The 24,510-nt window shown below is 53.9% G+C and overlaps 1 protein-coding gene across 2 annotated transcripts in view; it reads right to left on the bottom strand.

Annotated features, from left to right (window-relative positions):
- CDH2 (cadherin 2) overlaps positions 1–24,510 on the bottom strand; it is a 136,232-nt gene that overhangs the window by 98,794 nt on the left and 12,928 nt on the right. For both annotated transcript variants that reach the window (XM_084887055.1, XM_084887056.1), the window contains exon 2: positions 21,086–21,197. In XM_084887055.1, coding sequence (XP_084743181.1) covers positions 21,086–21,197 — 112 coding nt within the window. The remainder of the gene's footprint in view (positions 1–21,085; positions 21,198–24,510) is intronic.

Genomic DNA, 24,510 nt, shown 5'->3' with positions numbered 1-24,510 from the left:
CTCACACTCTTCCTCCGTCCTGGATCCTGAACACAGAACCAGCGTCACACAACTTTCGTTCAACATCTGAATGACCCCAAGTCTGAGCTCCTGGCCCCGTGATCCAAAGCAGACCTCACGGAAGGCAGCAGCGAAGAAAGAACGCAGCAGAACATAAAGAAACCGCTGCTTCTTCGTGCAGTGAGTGCCCATCTGAGGATCGGAGAGGGAAGGAGCCAGTTTCCGTCTTTTTAAAGGACAAGACTGCTCACGGGCTGTGGGCGGGCAGGGTCCCTAAGCAGCTTCAGTCCCCTCCCCGTGCCCACACCCAGGTCTCGTCCTCCTCCCCCTCACAAATGACAACGCACTTCAAACAAATCTCCGCACTTTCCAAGTCTGGAAAGCGGCCTGTGTGTCTGAGGCATTTCTGTCCGCTGGTATATAACGGTCCCTCCGGAGGACAGCGGATTGCCACCACCGGGGAGAAGCAGCCACCGGCCAGACACCCACTCCCCCCTGTAAGGGCGCGGGGTCCAAGGAAGGTCAAGTGCGACAGCAAGGCCGCCCTCCGATGGAGGGAACGAACCCCGTACGGCCAGACACGTGACCAAGGGTGGAAAGAGAGATACCGCGTGGGACACGTGTTGACCAGCCGCAGAGCACACGCCACCGCAGGGCCGCCCACAGCTCACATGTGCACTGGCTCCAAGGCTGCGTGCAGGCGCCCCTGGAACACGGAAGGAGGGGGTTTCGGGGTCACCAGGGGCCAGAGCCTAACATCACGGCATGGTAACCTGTCCCCATGAAGTGCTCCACCCGCAGGAAGGCCTGTGCCCAGAGAGCCCGCAGGGATGATGAGTGCCGCACATGTGCACACATACACACACATCTTGTTTTTGTAGAGCGTGGCTTTCAAAAACACTGGCTCGTTCTTTCATGTCTGTGCTATTTTTAAGGTAAAAGTGACCAGAGGAATGATAATCACAGGCCGGAGAGAACGCGCAGACGTCACAGAGAGCAAGACTGTGCTTTACAGGCAGAGGCGGTCCCAGGCGGGCGGTGCTGCAGCCACGGACGCTGCCACTGAAACAGACCACGCTCCGGGGCCCAGGCCCGCTTTCTCCCAGGGGTCAGGCTCCTGGCCCCCACCCCAGGGGTCGGCAAACTCATCCGTCCACAGAGCCAAATATCAACAGGACAACGACTGAAATTTCTTTTGAGAGCCACATTTTTTAAAATGAAACTTCTTCTAACGCCACTTCTTCAACACAGACTTGCCCAGGCCATGATATTTTGTGGAAGAGCCACACTCAAGGGGCCAAAGAGCCGCAGTTTGCCGACCACGGCCCTACATCGGGGAAATTTTGTTAAGAGCTGTCGTCTACCCAACCCTACGTGCTTTGACTTAATTTGTCAAAAAGAAAAAAGAGCAAAGACGCAAAGAACAGTGCTGCCGTATCTCCAACTTCATTTAAATCTTATCCGCGCTCCTGCCAAGTCTAGGGAAACACAGACTTCTTCTCCTCTTCTGTTTTTCCCCTGGAGGTTCCCCCGTAACACGATTCTATTTCTGCTCAAAACGGGAACGTTCACGAGGTACCTGTATGGTATCAATATTCATAGCGCTCCCTGCTGAAGGACAGGCAGCGGCTGGAGGTTGGAAGCAGAGTAAGAAGTGAAAGGACAGACAGAGGCGGTCCCAGGTGGTCCCAGTGCGACAGGAAAACAAGGAATGAGGAACAGAGGCTGGCCGTGCCACGTATGGACCCAGGCACGTTTACAGCCACGCCGCGTGTTGTGTCCTCTGTCACATACGACATTTAGTAGCATCCACGCTGGTCCTCACTCTTGCCATGTCATCAAAGGAAAAACAATCACCAGCCCATTTCAAAAGAAGTCAGAAAGAACACCCTCATTTAAAGCGAAATCAAAAGCAAAGAGAAAAGCTGGGTGAGCTAGTGCGCTTTGCTGTTGTTCTATCACACAGTACAGTTGAGGTTTGATGAGTGCGCTGTGTGTGTGTGTGTGTGTGTGTGTGTGTGTGCGCGCGCGCGCGCGCGCTGGAATCAGGTTGTGGGCAATATGAAGGTCATACCAGGTTTTGCTGTGTCTGGGGTTTTAAGACGAAAACCCAAACAGTGCCCCGACCAGAGGCTTAGCCTGCACCCGTTAATGGTTATTGATGTATTCCATTACTCCGGACTAAAGCCGGCCTTTCATTTCTTAAGACCGGCCATTCTAAAAAGCACAGAAGTTACAGCCTGATTACATGGGGAAATTCAAATCCGAGTTAAGAAAGGATTATTTCTTCTATTACTAGCTAAAAGTTACCCTTGCCTAAAGTACTGGCCAAAAGTGTATCTTGCTATGTTAAAAAACAACGTTCCAAATCATGAAAAAGCACTCATTCAACAGACATGGTTCTCTTCCTTGTTCCCTGACGTGACCAACTGACTCCAGTGGGGCAGCTTCCTAACCCAGTGGCTGGCAAGCTTGGGCTGTTGACTAGTGAGTTTGCCAACCACTGTCCTAACCCATTAGGAAAAGTCAAAACCAAAACAACAACAACAACAACAACAACAAAAACAATCCAAGGAAAAGGAAGAATCTGAACCTTCAAAAATCTTTCTCACATTAGCAACCAAGGAACACCGTGCGGAGCAGACGGAGGAAGAGCCGTGGGGGCAGTTTCTCTGGGGACTGTCACTGGGTCCCGCCAGTTCACCCAGACCAGCTTTTCACGGGGACGTACAACAACGGTCCATGTCCCAGTCCATGCCGCGCCCACCACAGGCCCTGCCTCAGGAAAGTAAGATAAAGCCCCGAAATGAGCGAACACCCAGAACAGGGCTGGAGAGGTGGTCAGAAACAAATGCACTTCCGTCCGTAATGAAATGCCCTCTGCTGCCCAGCTGCACCCGCAGAGCCACGGCCGGGACCGGAGAGCGCCAGCTCCGGCAGCGGGAGGAAGGCCTGCCGCATGATTCATAAAGCACTGGGCTCTGCCTTCACTGCGCGCCGCCCTGGGGGTCACTCAGCACGATCTACAGCAGCGCACACGCAGACGATGGCATCGCTGCCCTCAGGCACACCGACCCCGCTGGGCCCAGGACAGACGCTACGGCCCGATAGTCACCTGATTCCTCCAGAGCAGCAGGGCCTGAGCTGGGCCCCGTGCCGCTCCGGACGGAGCTCATTCCTCCAGGTCGCTGGGCCGCGGGACAGCCTCTGGCCACGGGGATGCCCTGGCTGGCGCCATGGGCAACCTGCAGGCCGTGCCTTTCAGGAGAAGTGCGCCTGCCCAGGGCGGCTCAGCTGGTCGGAGATCAGCTCATGCACCAAAGGCGGTGGGTGCGATTCCCGGTCAGGGCACAGAGCCGGGTGTGGTGCCATCCCCCGTCGGGGCGCCCGCAGAAGGCAATGATCAATCTTTCTCTCACTTCTTCTCCAAAAAAAAGCACCAATCCAAAACATAAAAACGTTTAATAGATGGTGCATTCTCTGCCTTTGAGCTGCTTACTAGTGGACTGTGGACTTGATTGTTAACCATCTTGGACCGCAGATGAAGACAACCTTCTAGGCGGCAAAGGAATAGCCCAGCAGCAGCCCAATCCTCTGACGGAGCAAAGCGCCCCGCCTGCCAGAGGGCCGCCTTCTGCAGGGTCACCTCCGGAGGAGCCAACGTCTCTGTCACTTCAGGCCACAGCATTTGCACGCTGCCTACCTCACAGACCGAGTGAACAAAATGCGGCGTTTGAACGATCCCTACGCCCTCTGGCCAAACCATTCCACACTCTGATACGCACAATTAGAACCACAGACACAGACATGCGAGCATCTGCAGCGCACGTGTGCATGGTCCCACTCGTGTTTATGACACATCCTGGGGACACGCCCGCCCTGTCTCTCACCCTCCTGTCCCTCCTCACTCGCCTGGCCTGGGTGCTTTAACATATGGCTGAGGACTTGAGCAGACAGGTGAAAGAATATTCCAGAACAGAAGGCAGAGAGATGGTGATACCTCAGTTGTACAGATCACTTTGTTTTCGCCCGAGTTCTGCTGGTGCAGGGTTACAGACATAAAACAGCTATATGGCTGGGTATAACCAACACGGACATTTCGCCCGACAGTACATGGCTAGACAGCCTGTGTGCATGTCGAAAACAAATATGACCATAATAAAGAAGACAGACGAGCAGTAATATAAAAGAGATAGATACAAAAGGCATGATTGATGCCCGGCGCGGACAGAAAACCTATGGCACTTCATCGACCCCATCCGCCCCGTCCTAAGCCGTAAGCCTGAGCGCGAAGGAACAGCGGTGAAGAAACACAGACACGGCATGCGGGACATCCTAGGCAGCGGCCTCGCGGACAGCCAGAACCGTCTTATTTTATTTCCCGGGACAGCCATCTCCTGTCAGAAAGTTAAACGGGCTGGCGAGGGTTTCCGCCTTCTCAGGAGAAAACCATTGGGCCATGGGGTTAACTGTTACTCCAGGAGCCTGCCGGCACCGGGCGCGGGGGCAGCCTACAGCCCCAAGGCTCAGGATGAGTCCAGGACAGACAGGCACCAGGAAACCACGGAGAAACACGCATGGTATTCCGGGCACTTTCCCACACGTATCCATCCCCGAGGACATGTCTTTCCCAACCACCGGCTTCCCATCCACCAAAACCACTACAAGAAACCCTCAGCCTTGGGCTCCTCCGGGGCAAAAGGTCAACAGAAAACGCCTCAATAAACCCAACTGCCCAGCTCATCATGACAAATGGCATGTGGACACACGGGAATGTTTCTTAAAGAAACACACATGTTCATGGGAACCTCTCCCTCTATTTCAACTGCTCTCAGGGGCCCCCCGGGCTGCCCACTGCTGAGCGCAACCCTGTCATCAGGCCTCGCTGTTCTTGGCCCCCACACGGCACGTCAGCTCCTGGTCATGCCTGACCCTGACCGCTGGACATCCTCTCTGTCCTCAGCTCACTGCTGCCCTCCCCTCTCGCCTCCTTCAGCTCCCCATCCGGGGCCCAAAACTCAGTGCTCAGCACGTCTTATCTTCGCTCCATGCTGGCCCCCAAACGCCGACTCCAACCGCATGAGCGCCCCGAACCTTCTCCCCAAACCTAGGCCCACCCCCCACCCCCCGGCTGGTGAAGGCCGCCCCTTGGCTAGCTCTCCGGCGACTGCACCCCTTTATCCTCTTTCATTCATCCAGCAGAGCCCTACAGAGCACGAGCTGAGCGTGGATTAGAGTTACCAAGAAAAGCAAGGTCACCGTGGTGTCGCCCAACAGAGCCGCACTCACTGGTGTCTGAGCCATAAGGTTGCCCTGGGGGCAGGGAGCATCTGTCCCAGGCTGGGCACAAGGCCATGGCGCCTGCCCTGGGCTCTGCAAACACACCACAAACAGAGAACGTGGCTGGGGACAGTGGGAGGGGGAGCGGGAGGGTCAGAGTAACCTGAGCACAGGGTGCAGCTGGGGCGTGCGGACCTGTGCCCGCCTCCTGCGGCAAAGCAAGAACCACAGGTGTCAGAGGAGGGTGCTGTCCCTCTCCTGCCTGACATGCGGTCTCGGTGCCCATTTCAGTCGGTGAGGCCGGCCAGCACCCTCCTAGTTGCTTACACTCATGTCTTGAAAGTCTTGGGCTCCTTTTACCCCTGGAGCCCCACACCCAACCAATGCCCAGCAGAGCCCCAGGTGTGCCCATCTATTTCATGCTCAGGTGTTTTTTAAATATACTAGGGGCCCAGTGCATGAAGATTCCTGCAAGAATGGGCCTTCCTTGCCCTGGCTGCTGGGAGCCGTCTTTCCACCTTCCCACGCTGCCCAGAGAGCCGGGGTGGCTGGGGCGGTGTGGAACGCCTGCATCGTCACCATGTTAATGACACAAGTGTCCTGCCCTGCCCTGGGACGCGTGGCACCTATGTATGCAAATTAGCCCAACAAAGATGTTGGGCTAATTTGCATACACACTCCTGATTGGCTGGTGGCCATCATAAGGTACAGTCACTTTGCATCTTACTCTTTTATTAGTATAGATTATTATTGATTTCAGAGAGGAAGGAAAGGGAGAGAGAGAAACATCAATGATGAGAGAATTATTGATGGGCTGCCTCCTGCACAGCCCACACTGGGCATGAGGCCCACAAACTGGGCCTGTGCCCTAACTGGGAATCCATTCGTGACCTCCTAGTTCATAGGTCGATGCTCAACCACTGAGCCACACCAGCTGGCTCCATGCTCATAGTTAACCACCAAGCTCAAGTGCCATGTCTCCCTGAAGCCTTGTCCAACCTCCACCACAGACAGAAAGCACAGACTGTCCAACCTCTACCACAGACTGTCCTATGGGGGAGGTCACAGAAGCTCCTTTGTTGACTCCGCATCCTGCTGACACCAGTTTTTCTTTCTTGGCTCCTGAACACATTCACATTTCTCTTTCCTCTTCCCTCATCCCGGGACCGGTCTCTGGAAGGGCCGGGAGGAGGTTTTGGGGACCTGAGTGGATGGGCTCACAGGCTCGGCTCTGTCCCGAAAAACAAGAAAAAGTCCTCCCACGTAATTGTGATTGAGCTTCCGAACTGAAACACAGACCCCCTCCCGCCGGCCTGGGTGCGTGGAGGGAGGTGGAATGCGGACTGCATTGCACGGTATTGATCCACTAAACAACGGTTCTGGGGTATCGATCTGCGCGGACCGGCCCTAACGGTGCCCGAAGTGAGGCCCCTCGGGGAGGAGGGACGGACAGAAAGCACTCTGCTCTCGGGCACAGAGCAGCGCCTCCCTCAGGAGAGAGGGTGTGATTGGAAAGAGGGGTACGGGGCCGGGAGCAGGCCGGGGTGACACCGCCTCTGACAAGGGACGCAAGGACACGGCCAAGGCCAAATGGCTCTAAGAGAACAGCTCCTCCGCACAGTTCTCAGCAGAAAGGCAATCTCCTCTCCCCACTGTGTCCGCAGTCACTGTCTTACCCCGAAGCAGGCACCAGCCTCCCCCTCCCCGTGTCACTGGAGGCATCGCTGTGCAGTGAGGCGTGCTGGGAGGGCGAACCCGGGTTAATGTTAAGGCTCAGTGAGACTTCTGCTCGTTCTCATTGGGGAGGACACGGTTTTCCTCAGTCAAACTCCATTCCATTCTAACGAGCCTGACCGCGCTGGGCGCTGACCTGATTGTGACAAATGGACAGCAGGCTGCGTCTCAGGGGGAGACCCACACCCCCCTCCTGGCGGCCAGAGCACAGACCCAGCCCGTGTCGCCCAGTGCTGCCATGTTCACACGTGCACGTGGGGAAGTCCTGGGCTTGACTACAGACCAGAGGGAACACACGTCGCTTTTCCCAACGTCAGCCGAGGGCCGATTTCCAAAAAGCCTTCCCCTTCCTTCTCCCTCCAAGCGAATGGGCAGGTGCTGACCTCGGCTGCTGGACGGCACTCCCCTCCCCGCCCCCCACATGCCCGCAGCAGCATGACTCAGCGTTCTGAGAGGACAGGCGACCCAGCACTAAACCACCGCAGCGTCTCTGCGAAATTTCCAGGCCACTGGCGATGGCTAGCAGGGGCTCACTGAGAGCTACCTAGTAATGGGCTGTAGTTTGCGGGGAGGGGGTGAAATCCCGCCCAGATGCTGAGCTCAAACTGGAATGCAGTCCAATCCCTGCTCTGGCCCCTGCAGGGCTGAGGGTGCAGAGCCTCAGGCACCTGCTATGTCTGTCCGTGTTCAGTGGGCTGGTCATGATGTTCTAAGATAATTCTTGGAAAGCAGTAAAACATACAAATTATGACTATATAATAAGACCTTTAAAATAAAAATGAATAATTTATTTAAAATATAGTACAGTCTATAATCCAATATTAGAAAGGTGACATATAGCCTGTAAAATATATATATATATATATATATATATGTATGAGAGAGAGAGAGAAAATTTTCAACTTACTAGCTGAGAACTTATGCAAACTCCCTAACTTTAACTTTTCTGAATGTGTTTACTCAATTCCTTTAAAATAAGGGTATCCCCTTTCCCTCCAAAAAATGTACACACACTTTAACAGTTGCTAGTACAATTCTGAAAATTACATGTATTTTAATAAACACTGCTTTATAATTATTCAAAGTGTGTGTACACATTTTTGTACACACACACACACACACACATATATATATGTATAAAATCTATCCCTACTGATTATGATGATAATGGAGCAAACACATCCATAGCCCCTCACCCAGCATCTGGAACTCAAGCAAATTCGTACACCCCCATAAACACACAATACAGTCAAGGTTTCTAATCTCTCATCTAGAAATAATGTACCTTGGAGGAAAATCTTAACAGTGAATAAATCTCTCAATGTTCTGATCTATTAAATAAAGAGAATGAGTGAATGATAGCCATCATTGATCTTATTTTTAATTTTTTAATGTATCTTCTTGATTTCAAAGAGGAAGGGAGAGAGAGACAGACAGACACATACAGAAAGAGAGAGAGAGAGAGAGAGAGAGAGAGAGAGAGAGAGAGAGAGAGAAAGAGAGAGAGAGAGAGAGAGAGGGAGGGAGGGAGAGAGGAACATCAATGATTAGAGAGAATCATTGACTGGCTGCCTCCTGCACATTCTCCACTGGGGATGGAGCCCGCAACCCAGGCACGTGCCCTGACCAGGAATCAAACCATGACATCCTGGTTCGGAGGTCCATGCTCAGCCACTGAGCCATGCTGGCCAGACTCCATCACTGACTTTAAACTCATCACTGAGTGAGCTGTGCTTGACCACAGATGTAAATAAGGCACATGCCACTGGAAGACGGGCAGACAAACAACTTCCTAGAACTGAAGGAAGGAGCTAGCAAGTCCTAGAGACACAGCAGCATGACCAGGTATGGTGGCCTGATGGAGGGGTGCAGACAGGCATGGCAGTGTGATGGAGAATCAGCCAGTCGATGATTCTCTCTCATCATTGATGTTTCTCTCTCTCTCTTTCTGTGATGGAGGGGGCAGCAGCACCATCCACAGCAGCTCCAGAGGACTAGCCGGCCAGGGTGAGGGCTGAGACCGGCAGAGGCACCCGGGGCCAGCTCTGAAGCCTGGCAGGCTGGGCCAGGAGCCTGGCTTCCCCCTCCCAGGACCCGCAGGCCCACGCAGGCCATGGCCAGTGCTTCGGCAGAAGGGACAGCATCTGCCTTGGATAAAGATTTCCAGAATAGAAGAGGGTTTGGAGAGTAACCGTATTGTAAAGAAGATAAAGGGTCAGTATGGCTGTACTTATTAAATCTGCTTCTTCTGTAAAAAAATAAAAATAAAAAGGAGGACTGTCAGCTCTCCCCTCCGCCTCCCCAATGTGGGAGAAATAACACTGAACCCGCAGGGCCTCTCCCAGCTCCTGGGGGAGCACTTATGGATTCCGCTGATGGATTCCACTTCCCGGCGGCTTGGGAATTTATAAGCGTCTCGCTAATAACAGTAAATTTAAGCCCTGGTAGCCATAGTGACAGGTTATTCTAGTTCTATCAGAAATTTGGGAAGCAGCCATCAGTACCGGCCCCGAGGCACAGAGAAAGGCTTTCTTCATGGTGAGCAGCGGTCAAACCCATTTACCCATGCACAACACAGGTGAGATTTTACTTAGCATCCCTGACATAACAGTCAGTCCTCTTGTTAATAAGGAGAATAGTCTACTCACAGAGCACTGAGGCTGATTACAAGCCACACCAAAAAATACCTGACCTCATACACACACACACACACACACACACACACACACACACACATACACACACATACACACTTATAAAGTCAGAAAAAAGTGGGGTTCATTACAGTTGGAATTGCCCTGTTACCCTAAATCAGTGGTCGACAAACCACGGTTTGAGAGCCACATGCGGCTCTTTGGCCCTTTGAGTGTACCTCAATCAGATTGAGGAGGAGTATCCTAATCCTATCTAATAAAAAAGTAATTTGCAAATTAACCTTTACCCCACCACACCCACAAGCCATGCCCACCAATCAGAATGAGTATGCAAATGAACCCCAACCAAGATGGCTGCAGCCACAGAGTGAGCAGGAGGGAGGCTTGAAACCCTGGCGATGGAGGAGACATATGTAACACTTTCAACAATAAAGATCATTTAAAAAAATAAATAAAACTGTGATATTCAAAAAAAATTCTATCAAAAAATTATGGGTTGGTCTTTATAATCAAACTAGAAGCCTGGTGCGTGAAAATTCATGCACTGGAGGGGGGTCCCTCAGCCCCGCCTACCCCCTCTCACAGTCCAGGAGGCCTCAGGGGTGGGAGGTGACCTGATGATCAGGGGAGAGCGAGGCCCCCATCACACCTCAGCTGCTGCCACTGCCGGCAGCGCAAGCCTCAGCTGGCACTGGTTACCTGAGCCTGGAGTAGCCCTGGGTCTCTAGGGAGCTGAGGGGACTGAGGGACTCTGGAGAAAGGCACTCAACAAAACCAGTGGGGCTGATGGAACTGGGCACCACCATCTTGTGGCTTTGGGCACCACCATCTTTGAGGGTAGGGCAACAATTAGCATATTCCCTCATTATCTGTGGGTGCTGCCATATTTGAGGGTGGGGCAGTCAATTAGCATATCCTCTCCTTATTGGCCACGGGCGCCACCATCTTTGTGATGGCATGAGGGTCAATTAGCATTTCCCTCTTTATTAGATAGTATGAAAAATGAAAGTGAATGAACAAGCCACACCAGGATATGAAATGAGGTTCTGAAAACCTTTTCCAAGTGCCATTAAATCTCATAATCTCATCACGTATGTAATTTCACACACTATGCATCAAGAACTGTGGACAATATTATAACTGTGCACCCAAAGTATCAGATGCATGCGGGTTTATTTCGCACACATTTCACCTCCCCCCAAAGAGGTTGGACTGCTAAGCTGTGACCCTGACGTCTCCCTTCTGTGGGTCAGTGGATTCGTGAACAAAGCAGCTGAGTGAGAGCTGGCTGGAGCATTACCCCCACTATTAAAGCACCCAACTCCCACAGGAGGATGAAAAGCACAATAAACGGAAGGAGCTTGGCCAACGGTCAATACATGCTATTTATTGGCCAGTTCACCAGTGCACCAACCACAGCCCACGTAGACTGCTGCTGAGCTTCCATCTGAACGTAAACTTGTACGCTAGTTCCCAACGCAACTAACAATGGGCAGGTCACACCCATCCTCTCCGAGGTCAAGAAACCTTTGTGCATTAGTGTCAGATGTAGCCTGACCCAGCCAGGCATCGTACAGCCTGCGACTTCTGTCCCTCGGGATTGCCACTGTGTGATCCAGTTAGCAGCCTCTCCGTGGAAAATTAGAAATTAACTATGCCTCTCAAAACATCACTGAGTCCAAAGTTGACATATTTCTAATGCTAAGTTATTTTTCTCTGGAAAAAAAATTAACTTACTTTCATTAGTTTAATATTTTTAAATCACAGCTATAAAGACTGTAAACTCTTACACGACGTTAACTACCAGCACATAAAAATCTGTCTACAACTAAAGCAAAAATGCTTGAATTGTGGTGATTAGCAATAGATGTTGGAGAGAAATCAGCCTTGGTGTCTTTGGTTGACCTAAACCAGAGTAAATATCAACACTTTATTTTTCTTAATGAAAGTTCAGCTCATAATCTGCAAAAGAGATGGACTTCTGTTGGATGCTAGTCCTGCCCACAACTTAAAAAAAACACCGATTAACTTATAAAAAGAGGATGACAACTCTACATGTCAGTAATCACAATTTACACACTCTCTCATTGCCCATTTTTAGAACGTGGAGAAAGGCACAGAAAGGTGTTCCTAGGTCAAAGAGCAGAACGTCTGAAATAGGAAACACTGAGCACAGTGTCCTTGCTCTGCTCCTTCCTGGGCAGAAAAAACGAACTTCTCTTTTCCTTTATAAACAGACTAGAGGCCTGGTGCATGAAATCCGTGCACCAGGTGTGTGTGTGTGTGTGTGTGTGTGTGTGTGTAGCGGGGCATCTCCTCAGCCCAGCCTGCACCCTCTCCAATCCGGGACCCAGGAACAGGAGAATTCTGTGAGTACTCACTGGCATCCCAGGACACACAGCCGAGTCCATGCTTACTCCTGGAGAGGGAACAAACGGGCAATGTGGACTGTAAAACCCCAGCGGAGGACGTGAGGCCTAGCACGGGGGAAAAGAGGGTGGGCAGGGGGTGGGGGCCAGGAAGCAGAAGGCGCAGGAGACTCCATCAGAAGGGCCTTCCTCAGAGGCGCTGGCCTCCGGGCTGGAGAGAGGACTCCATGCCACAGGCAGAACCCAGGAGTCAGAGCCCACACCGCTTCCAGCCACTTACTGGTCTTCCATTCGCTCTGACTGCCCCCCTCTGGGAGCTCAGTCTCTCGAGGTGGTAACAGGAAGGCCCACCCGCTACCTGGCTCGGAGCTGGGCAGCGGGATAAAACCCGTGGACCTGCTCAGGGAGCATCCAACGCTCCGCAGATGCAGTCCTCTTGTAAAGAGCCGCTCTCGGCTCACAGGAAGGCAGTCCTCCACCTTCCAGGCAGCTCTGAAATGCCCGCCCGGGAGCACCAGCCACAGGGAGAGCCGGCAAAGCCCAGGAGGAATCCGCTCCGAAATGCCTGGTCCATTACAAACAGCAGCCGGAAAAGTAACGCATTGCCATGATTATCCGAGATGGTTACCCTGCCAAGCCTCTGAGAAGGAAGCTCTCATGGGCAGAGAAGGCCGCTGTCTACTCATGTGATAGGCGTCAGTGGAGTGGCCACACCGCACGGCGGCTTTATGGGTTTGAGCAGATGATGAGCGATGACCGCAGAAGGGACCATGTCTCCGCAGGGCAAAGGCAACTAGATGCTTCAGGGAATGTCTTCTGCAGCCACCGGACAGACAGGGAGTGCACAGATGGCCCCGCAGCAGACAGGTGCGTGAGCCAAGGACAATGCCACGTGGGCCCCACAGGAAGGTGAGGGAATCAGGGGTCAGGGGTCACACACTCAGCGTGACCCCCAACGTTTCTCTGATGGGTCCTGAGGGTGGCCCGTTATCCGTGGCCTTCAAACACACACAGACACTCTACAGAGACAGTCGTAATTCAAATGCTGACCACTAGCAGGGACCCCTCTCTCCGCCATCACAGCTCCTCTCAAAACTGGCTGGCCTTGCCCTAACCCAGCGGTCGGCAAACTCCTTATTCAGTCAACAGAGCCAAATATCCACAGGACAAAGATTGAAATTTCTTTTGAGAGTCAAAGTTTTTAAACTTAAACTACTTCTAATGCCACTTCTTCAACACAGACTCGCCCAGGCCGTGGAATTTTGTGGAAGAGCCACACTCAAGGGGCCAAAGAGCCGCATGTGGCTCAAGAGCCGCGGTTTGCCTATCACAGCCCTAAATGATGTGGCTCAGTGGGTAGAAAGTCAGCCTGCGGACTGAAGGGTCCCAGGTTTGATTCTGGTCAGGGGCATGCACCTTGGTTGCAGGCACATCCCCAGTGGGGGGCGTGCAGGAGGCAGCCATGGTTCTCTCTCATCAATGATGTTTCTCTCTTGCTCTCCCTTTCCCTCTGAAATCAGTAAAAAAAAAATAATAATAATTTTTTAAAAAGCACTAGTGGAATGAGAAATGATGCAGTAAGTGACCCAGAATATAAAATAAGACTTGCTCTGTGCGGTGCCAGACGACAGGCTGGGCCCTGGGTGAGGATCCAGGAGCAGACGCTACCATGAAGCTCAGAAGCAACACCTCCACCGCCAATTCTCCCAGGGGCGGGCTCTGAGGAGCACCCTCCTCCCACAGGCGGCCGGGATGGAGGCCTCCAGCTCTCCCAGGGGCGGGCTCTGAGGAGCACCCTCCTCCCACGGGGCTGGCCGGCTGGAGAGCCATCTGTCAGGGCGGCTCCAGCAGGGAAGACACCGTTTACATCACGCCCCCACCCCCAGGTTCATTTCTGTCCTGGCCGCCATGGTGCCAAACCGACCGTCTGCTGACATACAGTCACCCAGCAGAGATGGAGCGTGCTAACCCTCGGAGGCTGACTCACCACACGTGTCCGCGTGGTTCCCAAAGGCAGGGCCATCGGGCGGCTGAGCAGCTTGTCAGACAGGCAGGCCCAGGAGACCCACGTTAGCTCACTTCTCAGGGCGACTCCACACACTGTCCAGCTCATCTCCCACCACAGCTTCTCTCCCGCCACCGCTTCCCCTCCCCCGGCCCCGGGGCTCTGCCATCATCATGCAAACACGTCACTGCCATCTTTAACAAACACCCGCGGCTGACCCCACTGCCCTTGCCGATGACCACCCAATCTCTCTTCTTCTACAGAGAAGTTCCGTGCTATCCAGCGGCCCTCCGCCCTGACCGGTGAGTAACCCGATCACAGACCCGGTCACCTCCACGTGCAGCTTCACAGTCATGGCGACTCCTCAGCAGCATCTGGTCCAGGCGGTCCCTCCCCTCTGAAAGAGGCCCTCCCCTGCCTTCGAAGGCCCCAGGCCCTCTGAGGTGTCTCCCCTTCCCTCGTAGCTCTTTCTCCTTCTCCCATCCGCCCCTCCACCCGGACTGCCCAGCAGTGGAGCGCTCAGAGTCCCCAGAGGAAACCATTTCTCCTCCTCCAGCTTCCTCCTCCTCAAACCCGGCCATGCAGTGGCTGTCCCTGGGCCACGGCGTTCCTGTTTGTACACCCAGGACTGCCCGCTCTGCAGCCAGAAAATCCCACTGGACCCCAAGCCCACGCTTCAGGGTCTCCTTGGCATCTCTGACATTCATCTCTGCAGAGCCAAGCCCGGTGCCCGATATTCCCCATCACAGCCACGTCCCCTTCCTGATGTCCAGACCGAGTGCCACCGAGTCATCCTTGACTCCCCTTTCCACACCGCCCATCGACCCATCAAACCCCTCGCTCAGTTTTCAAAACATCAAGAAACAAGTTGGGCTTCTGCCTCGTACCACATGGACTCTTAGATAAGCCACCAAAAGACAAAGCAGTCAGAGAAAACATAAACTGGACTGCATCAACTTCTGTGCACACGAAGTGAAAAGACAACTTAGAGAATGGAAAACATATCTGACAAACATCTAGTATCTAGTATCAATACGTGAAGAACTCTTACAACTCAAAAACAAACAAAAAAACAATCCAATTTAAAAAATGGGCAACAGGCTTAACAGACACTTTCTCAAAGAAGATGTACAAATGAGACCCGTGATGGAAGACTCCTTAGTCATCAGTCATTAGGAAAATGCAAATCAAAATCGCTTCACACCCGCTAGGATGTCTGCAATAAAAAATGCCGAAACAGGTTTGGCTCAGTGAGTAGAGAGTCGTCCTGAGGACTGAAGGGTCCCGGGTTCAATTCCGATCAAGGGCATGTACCTTGGTTGCGGGCACATCCCCAGTGGGGGGTGTGCAGGAGGCAGCTGATGGATGTTTCTCTCTCATCGATGTTTCTAACTCTAGCCCTCTCCCTTCCTCTCTGTAAAAAATCAATTAAAAAAATTTTTTAATAAAAATAAAAATAAATGAAAGATAAGTTTCAGTGAGGATGTGGAGAAACCGGAACCCTGTATATTGCTAACTGGAATATAAAATGGCTCAAATGCTCTGGAAAACAGTTTGACAGATCTTCAGAAAGTTAGACATAGAATTCCTCTAGGACCGGTCAGCTCTGCTCCCAGGCGTATACCCAAAGGAGCTGAGCAGGTACTCAAAGAAGCACATGTAAACACATTCATACCAGCACTATTCACAGCAGCCAAACGGTGAAAACATCCCAAACGTCCATCAACTAATGAATGGGTAAACACATAGATTACAAACCGCAAACTATAGACCTACAGCCAGGAGGTCACGGTTCGATTCCTGGTCAGGGCACAGGCCCAGGCTGAGGGCTTGATCCCCCATGTGGAGCGTGCAGGAGGCAGCTGACCCATGATTCTCTGTCATCTCCAACATTCCTCTCTCTCTCTCTCCTCTCTCTCTCTCTCTCTCTCTCCCCCTCCCTCCTTCCCTCCCTCCCCCTTCCTCTCCAAAATCAACGAAAATACATTTAACAAAATATTTCAGGACTGTCACCTGAAGATACCACACGACGGCTCCCTCCGAGCGTGTAAACTCCCGGGACACTCCATCAGTCGGTAAACGAATCTAAATCAAATTCCATCTGATTGAAAATAATCACCAAGCGCTGCCCAGCGCTGGAGCGTGTGGTTACTGAGAAACTCGTGGTAATTGCACGTTGCTATTTGCGTGCACCCGCGTTGGCGCCTGTGCCAGGAGCCGTCTGAGCGCAGGACCCAGGCAGAGCCGGGAACAACACGCTGCAGGTGCCGGGGGTCCCCGCTGTCCTCCCCCCCCCCCCCCCCGCCTCCCGGGGTGCAGTCCCTCCAGTGCCAGGTGCCCCGCCGACCACAGGAGGGAAACGTATGATTGCAGGTGTTTTAGAGATTTTTCCAGCTCGATGGGCTGGAAGTTAAGCCATCGAGGGCTAAATGTGCTTCTGCACAGCCCTCCGCGTTCTGCTTGTAAACAGGAAGGCACAAAGTACTAATGGCGACCGTACGGGAGAGGCGTTTTCACGATGGGGGTGCACCTGGCAGCCACCGATTCTCCAACGTGTCCAGTAAGACACGGGCTGGGTGTGAGTGGGGAAGGAGGATCCGCTCTGAGATGAACTTGTCCCAAGACACCCGCTAAGCTAGCATCCATGGGCCCCCTCGTCCCTGCCTTCCACCACAGTGGGTTTTCATCATCACCATCATCTGCACCCGTGGTGGGCAAACTCAGTAGTCCACAGAGCCAAATATCAGCAGGACAACGAATGAAATTTCTTTGGAGAGCTACATTTTTTTAACTTCTTCTAACGCCACTTCAACATAGACTCGCCCAGGCCGGGGTATTTTGTGGAAGAGCCACACTCAAGGGGCCAAAGAGCCGCATGTGGCTTGTGAGCTGCAGTTGGCTGACCACTGATCTACACTAATGAAAGAGTAACATGCTAATTGGCTGTACCTTTGTGACGCCCATCAGCCAAACAGGAGTGTGTATGCAAATTAACCCAACAAAGATGGCAGGTTAATTTGCATACACAGGTGCAAGCACCCAGGGGCACCACCCTAGCCACTCAGGGCCTCTGGGCAGCATGGGAAGGCAGAAAGGCAGCTCCAGGCAGAGCAGAAAGGGGGCTCCGGCCAGAGTGAAGGCGGTGCTGGCAGCCAGGGGAAGGCAGGCCCATTCTTGCACGAATCTTAGTGCATCGGGCCTCTCGCCAGAAATAATCAGAAAGCAGGACACCTGGGTCCTAAGTCCAGCTCTGCAGCTGACGATCTAAAGAGCTGAAAAGCCTACCCTCTCTCTGAGCTACAATGGGTTTATGGGAAAACGCGGGCTTGGCGGTAAGTGCTTACAAATGAGCCTCACTTACACAGGTAAACACAGGAAAATACCACGGGATGAAAAGGGAATGCTTTCCACCTGAGGGGAACCGGGAAAATGAAAAGGGCTATAAAGTGAAATGGAGACGAGGATTAGAGAAGAACGAACATGCTTCAGCCCTAGTAAGAGGAGGCTGACAAAAAACGCCAAGGAAAACACCACCAGACTGCGTGCCTGTTGGCCCAGGAATTCTGCTCTGGAACTCAAACCCCCCCAGGAAAACACCCCTCCAGAAAAAGCAAAGCCCCCTACACCAAGAAGGCTGCACAGCAGCATGGTAGCAAGAGAGGGCGCTGCAGTGACGCGGGGCCTGGGGGTGCTGACCACACGGAACACAGGACACCACGGCCCAGGTCTACATGCTGAGCAGGTTCCAGAGGGTGGGCACAGCCGACAGGACAGAGCAGGAGGCGGAAAGGTTCCTGGCCAGGTGCCCTCGCCCTCCTTGGGCTTTTACAGAGAAGATGCTGAGGCAGCCGGCAGGGCACATGGAGGGTCAGAGCTGGTCACTGGGTCCAGCCTGTCCTCAAGGTCATTCCAACCGCAAAACATGACCCGGGGCGGGCAGGAAAAAGGGGTGCTCCTAAGCTGGCGGTGGCCAGCCAGAGGTCCCAGACCGCCGGTGGCCCATGAGGTCTGAAAGGCTGGCGACCGCGGGCCGGAGGCCTTGGGAGGCTGGAGCCGGGCTTTGACATCTCTTCTCTTCGGCTTTTCTAACACAACAGACACCCCTATGTCTCCATCTAAAGCTGAGCGGTGTTCAGGCACCTTCTCCAAGGTTGTTACTGAACTGCCTGAAGAACAGCCCGCATCTCTGGCATCTAGGGACCGAAATGTCACACTGCCCTACAAGGTCCAGTGCGCCGGGGAAAGGCCCTATGAAAGCACACCATACGTAAAGCTGGACCACCCTCCTCCCCCCACCGTCACCAATGGGGAATTAAAGGGAAAGTCCACAGCTATAGATTATAACTTAACAACAACTATAGGTTATAACTTCAACAATAGTTATAGGTTATAACTTCAACAATAGTTATAGGTTATAGCTTCCACAACAGCTATAGGTTATAACTCAACCATAGCTATAGGTTATAACTTAACAACAGCTATAGGTTATAACTTCAACAATAGCTATAGGTTACAACTTCAAAAACAGCTATAGGTTATAACGCAATGTAACTCTTGACTCTCAAGTTGACCTTCATAGGGTAGGGCTTGCCAGGAGGCAGATGCCCGGGGGACTGCGGCCTGTGCCTGAGGTACAATGACCTCTCCCCTCAGACACTGTGGGTCCCCACACCATGGCGAATGCTCCCTCTGGCTGGCTGAGCAGAGACCCCTTGCAGCCTCAGGGTGTAAGGTAAGTGGACTTCTGAGGCCACGAATTCACGCACAGAATCAGGGCCTGGAACTTGGGTCCAGGGTAAGAGGCACCTCTGGGTGACCATCCCACTGAAAATCAACCCTGAGACACAAAGGGCAAAAACCTAGGATTCCTCTAAGAAACGATTCTCCGGAAGAAACTCAGCCGTGACAACCCTCTGGTAAAAAGGAGCGTTGACGTATCACAGAAGCCTGTCTGTCTTCCTCCTGAAAGGAATTTTCCCACTGGTACCCTTTAACATATTCCATGAATGAAACAGAAAGAAAATTAATAATATGTCATGAAAGTTTTTTTTTTTTTTAAAGCTAAAATAAAATAAAATAAATAAAAATGGTAAGAACAGGACCCCGGGATTTTAAAAAATTCTACCAGAGACGACCACACCCCCTTCTCTTGGTGACAGCCACTGCACAGAGTCCAAAGCATTCCCAATCTTCCACATCTGGAACTCAGGGAAAATTCCCAGGGCGCAGATTACACAGAAAAGTCACTGGCAGGCAGCTACCCCGGGCTCTGCCGTCACCAGCATCATCAGACAATTAGAAAACAGGCCTTCGCTTCCGAACCTGTGTAACAGGCCAGGGCCTTTCATCTTAAATCAACGGTTTCCACCCACAGACCCTGTGTATATCTGCAACCCAGAAATTCAAGCTCTTAGGAAAGAGAGGAGGAGGGATTACTCATTTAAAAATGAATCCAAAAAAATAAATCACCAAAAGGCAACCCCTTCCACTGACATTTTTTTATCCACCGGACTGATTCTATAAAACCGAATAAATTGTATTTTTTCAGTATTCAAGTAATATTTGCAGGCCCCATGCGTCCTCGGATGCCTCCCAATCGTTTCAGGGATTTAAAGGAAATGGCGCATGTGCAGAAAAGCTCCAGCGCTCGCATTCAGCTCGGCCAAGTCTACTCGATTTGACGGGAATGAAGCCTCTGTCTTGTTAACCATTACCCATCAGAGGAGATCGCGATTCAATATTGAAACAGGCTGACCTAATATTTACTCATTAAAATGCCATGTAATGAGGCAGGGATGAGAAGATGTCTTTAAAAAAAAATCAGCTTCAGAAAGATCACACAGGTGTGAGCAAATCACAATTGGAGTGTGAGCAGCTAAGAGGCCCTTAACATTTCCTAGTTCCCTGTCCTGGCATTCTTAAGTCCTGCCCCACTCACGTTCCTCAGGCTGAGACACTTCACTGGGGCTGTGGCAGAGTGAGTCCTGTGCAGATTCATTAGCTGAGGCTGCAGAGATTTCTCTGAAACCAGCTCTCCAAAACAGCTTTAGAGAGAGGCAAATTCCCCCACCATTGTGTGGGGAATTAGAAGTTAAACACAACTGACTAATCAGTTCTTCTGGCCTTCCCATTTCAGCGATGTTTTGTGCAGGGATAAGTAAGCCCATGGAAATTCAACCAACCAATCTTTTATCTGATTCCAATTAGAGGTAAGGGGGGGGGGGGGGGGTCAGTTTTGCTTTGGACGCTCACGTTTTCTTTCAGGTTTTATCCACATGGCACGCATTTTCCTGCGATGACTGTACATGAACTTGACCCATGTGTAAGCAGGAGTCTGTATTTGACGCTCACACCTGCAACCACCAAATGAGCTACCGAGTGGCGTCTACAAACAGCGTCATGGCCAAAGGACGCCTTCCAACCTCCGCCTCGGACATGACCTGCTGACGCCGGTCCTCATAACCGAGCTAAACAGTCAAGTTCCGCATCTTTTAGCAGAGAGAGTATCTCAGCAATTTCTTTAATTCAAACTGGTAAGTGGATTGTAGCTGTAAATAACACTTAAAACCATTTAGAATCAGATGGCTAAGCATTCTTCTTCAAAGTAAGTAAAATACGTGCAGAAAACGTAAAAATGACACGGAAAAGACCGAGAGCCTTCCAGCACCCCATGAGGGGCCCGGGAGCGCTCCTCTGACTGCACACGAGGTCCCCACCCCGTCTGGGCCAGTGGTCGGCAAACTCATATCCACAGAGCCCAACACCCACAGTACAATGATTGAAATCTCTTTGGAGAGCCACATTTTTTTAACTTAAACTTCTTCTAACACCACTTCTTCAACACAGACCCGCCCAGGCCGTGGTATTCTGTGGAAGAGCCACACTCAAGGGGCCAAAGAGCCGCATGTGGCTCGCGGGCCGCGGTTTGCCGACCACTGTCCTGGGTGACGGGGAAGTGCCCGCCCGCTAGCAGGCTGAAGGCGGCTGTGGGTCTCGAGGGGACCCTGTGGACGGGGGGACCCTGTGGACGGGGAGGGGGTTACCGTTGAGCAGAGGCTGTCCTTCATGCAGGTCCGGGGCCAGCACGGCGCTGTACGCGGCCTCGGGGAAGCCCGTCTTGCAGGTGGCGGCCTCCCCAGCGGCTCCTGTGGCGGCCTGCAACACAGAGAGTGTGTCAGTGTATCAGTGCCGCACCCCAAACCCCGTCCCCTGGTCCCCCAACACACAGAGAGCGTGTCAGTGTCCGCGCTGCACCCCAAACCCCGTCCCCTCGTCCCCCAACACAGAGCGCGTGTCAGTGTCCGCGCTGCACCCCACACCCCCGACGGTCACCCCAGGGTGTGCAGGCTTCTCGATAACCGGTGTGGACGAAACCAGCCCCACTCCCCTTCCCAGTAACATGGAAACACACACATTCCGCCTCTCCTCCCAGGACCTGCTCCTGGGGCTGCGGGACCAGCAGGGACTGAGCGGAGGACGGCCAGCAGCTTGCGGCCCCACTCCAGCACCCCCCACTCCACCATCCCCCACTCCGCCAGCCCCCCCCCCCGCCAGCCCCCACCCCGCCGCCCCCCACTCCCACATCCCCCACTCCGCCAGCCCCCCCCCCGCCAGCCCCCACCCCGCCGCCCCCCACTCCCACATCCCCCACTCCGCCAGCCCCCCCCCCCCGCCAGCCCCCACCCCGCCGCCCCCCACTCCCACATCCCCCACTCCGCCACCCCCCACCCCGCCACCCCCCACTCCCACACCCCCCACTCCGCCCTCCCCCACTCCGCCCTCCCCCACTCCGCCCTCCCCCCCACCCCGCCACCCCCCACTCCCGCACCCCCCACTCCCACATCCCCCACTCCGCCCTCCCCCACTCCGCCCTCCCCCCCACCCCGCCACCCCCCACTCCCACATCCCCCACTCCGCCACCCCCCACTCCCGCACCCCCCACTCCAGCACCCCCCACTCCTGCACCCCCCACTCCAGCACCCCCCACTCCCGCACCCCCCACTCCACCATCCCCCTCACCAGCACGGCGAACCTCACTTTTCAGGAGAAGTGTACACACGCAAGCACACGGCTTCTCACCCTCACACTCTGAACAGGTACGTGTGTGTCACTATTTACTCCGATAAAGAACGAAGCGGCGATAGGTACATTCACGGCGGGATACAGTGTGTGTTATACCGAGGAAAAGCAACCTGCCCAAAGTGTGTGTGTGTGTGTGTGTGTGTGTGTGTGTGCGCTCCAAGGGGAGGGATACAGTCAGCGTTGAGTGTTGACGGATGAACCACAAGGTCATGGTTCAATTCCAGGTCAGGGCACAGGCCCGGGTTGTGGGCTGAACACTGATTGCATGCAGGAGGCAGCCGATCAATGATTCTCATCACTGATGCTTCTCTCTCAATCTCCCCTCCTCTCTGAAGTAAAAATAATTTAAATAAATATATATATATATATATATATATATATATATATATACTCACACACACATATACACATATACATACATGTATGAGTGTGTGTATATACATATACACACATATACACACACATACACATATATAAATAAACAAACACAGCTGTGTTTCTTTCTTAGACTTCCATCTGGAGAGTGAGCTCTGGCCAGCTCCCGGTCACCTACACTGGGCCCCACCCCGACAAGCTGGGTCTCGGTGAGACGGAGACAGCACCACAGCCCACAAGCCGTGTCTTTATTTTGTAGCCCATGCGAAGAGGCACAGGAAGGGCGTGGTCGGGATGGTTCCAGCACTCTGTGGGTTTCCATCCTCCACATGCCCCTGGTCCGGCTTTGTTTCCCGCGGCCTCTATCACTCAGGCCCGGGGGCCGTGTTCGGACCACAGGGCCACGCTCACAGCCACAGCTGTTGGCTCTCCCGGTGCTGGGGGCTCTGCCTCCGGGCTGGGACCTGCCCGCGGCCGTGAGGACTGTGCCCTCTCCTCACCGCTCCTCTGCCCTCCCCCTCCCCCGCCGCCCTCTCCTGCAGGCCCTGAGGCTGCAGGCCCTGTGGACAGCAGGGCTCCCCATCTCCTAGGCGCTCAGGAGCTTGGGAGCAATACCGTCCTGCCAGCCGCCCCGCCCCTCAGGGCCACCCTGTGCTGGCAGAGGAGCCCCCCAATGGCTAAGAACAGACCCCCCACATGTACCCAGCACCTGGGGGAATGAGTGGGCGCCTTTGTCCCTCTACCTGCAGGCAGGGGGCGCTACACCGTCCGTGCCACTCCTGACCTCGGCGGAGCCCCCCCAGCCCCTGGGATGGAACCCCTAGCCCACAGAGTCCAGCCCCTACCCCAGCCCTCACCTCTTTGCTGGGGGGCCAGCCTGCCACGGGGTGTGAACACCGTTAACTCCGGGGGAGGGGCAGAGGCAGGGCCTGGGGCGGGAGGCAGCCCCATGGGCGGTGCGGGGCGGCGGGGACGGGTTCTGGGACCGAACACACGTCAGCGCGTTCTCCGAGAGCCTTTATCAGCGACAAAGATTGCATTGGAGACCCCTATCTGCTCGCCCTCTGTCTTATTTGTTCACAGCGGAGACGGAGAAGCACTGTTTATCAGGTCCCTTCAAAGACGCCAGGACTCCGCATTCCGAACACGGAAAGGCCAAGGCCGGGCGATCAAACAAGAAGCCACACGAACCCCGGTGCTGCCAGCGGCACCAGGGCCACCGGGATGGACTCGCCGGTCTGAGGCCACAGCCGGCGTCTCGGGCCCTGGGGAGCCGTGGCTGGCACAGGCCAGGGCCTCTGGGCACCGGCTGGCCACACCCGGGCCCCGGTGAGAGCAGCAAGACAGGGCGACTCAGACCAGCAGGGACTCAGTGTCCCTCCTCTGTTCACGCCCCAGCCGGCGCGGGGCAGGCACAGGGCCCCTGCCTCCCTGGTGGCCCCGCCTGTGGTCGGCAAACTCCTTCGTCAGCACAGCCAACTGTCAACCGGGCGACGACTGACATTTCTTTGGAGAGCCACATGTTTTAAACTTAAACTATATAGGCAGGTCCATTGCTATTAACTTAGTTAGGGGACTCCTCAGCTGGCCTTTGCTAAACACTCAAGAGGCCAGAGAGCCGCATGCGGCTCGAGAGCCGCGGTGTGCCGACCACGGGCCTAGCCTGTGTGGGCCCCACCTTGGAGATGTCCCTCCGAAGGCCCAGGTTTGCTCCTTGGCAGCGGGATCCCTCGGTCCTCACTCCAAAGTCCAGTCCTCGCATCTCCCGGAGGCAGGCTGATCTGGCCCAGTGTCCCGCCCCGCCCCACCTCCTGGGGAGCAGTGGGGAGGGCTTGTGCCTGGCTCTGTCCAGCCCTCTGTACAATGGGGGGGGCGGGGCGGAGGGAAGGGGGCTGGGTGAGGATTAGCCGGGACAATGCCTGTGAAGGGCTGGTCCCCACACTGAGCCCCGGGCAAACATGAGCATCCCTCACAGCAGCCCCCCCAGGCTCCCCATCCCTCCCCGGAAACA

This window comes from Pipistrellus hanaki (assembly GCF_964339955.1).
Source record: "Pipistrellus hanaki genome assembly, chromosome: 6".
Taxonomy (NCBI): domain Eukaryota; kingdom Metazoa; phylum Chordata; class Mammalia; order Chiroptera; family Vespertilionidae; genus Pipistrellus; species Pipistrellus hanaki.
Note: the sequence above shows the minus strand (reverse complement) of the source record. Positions and strands in the feature narration are given on the sequence as shown.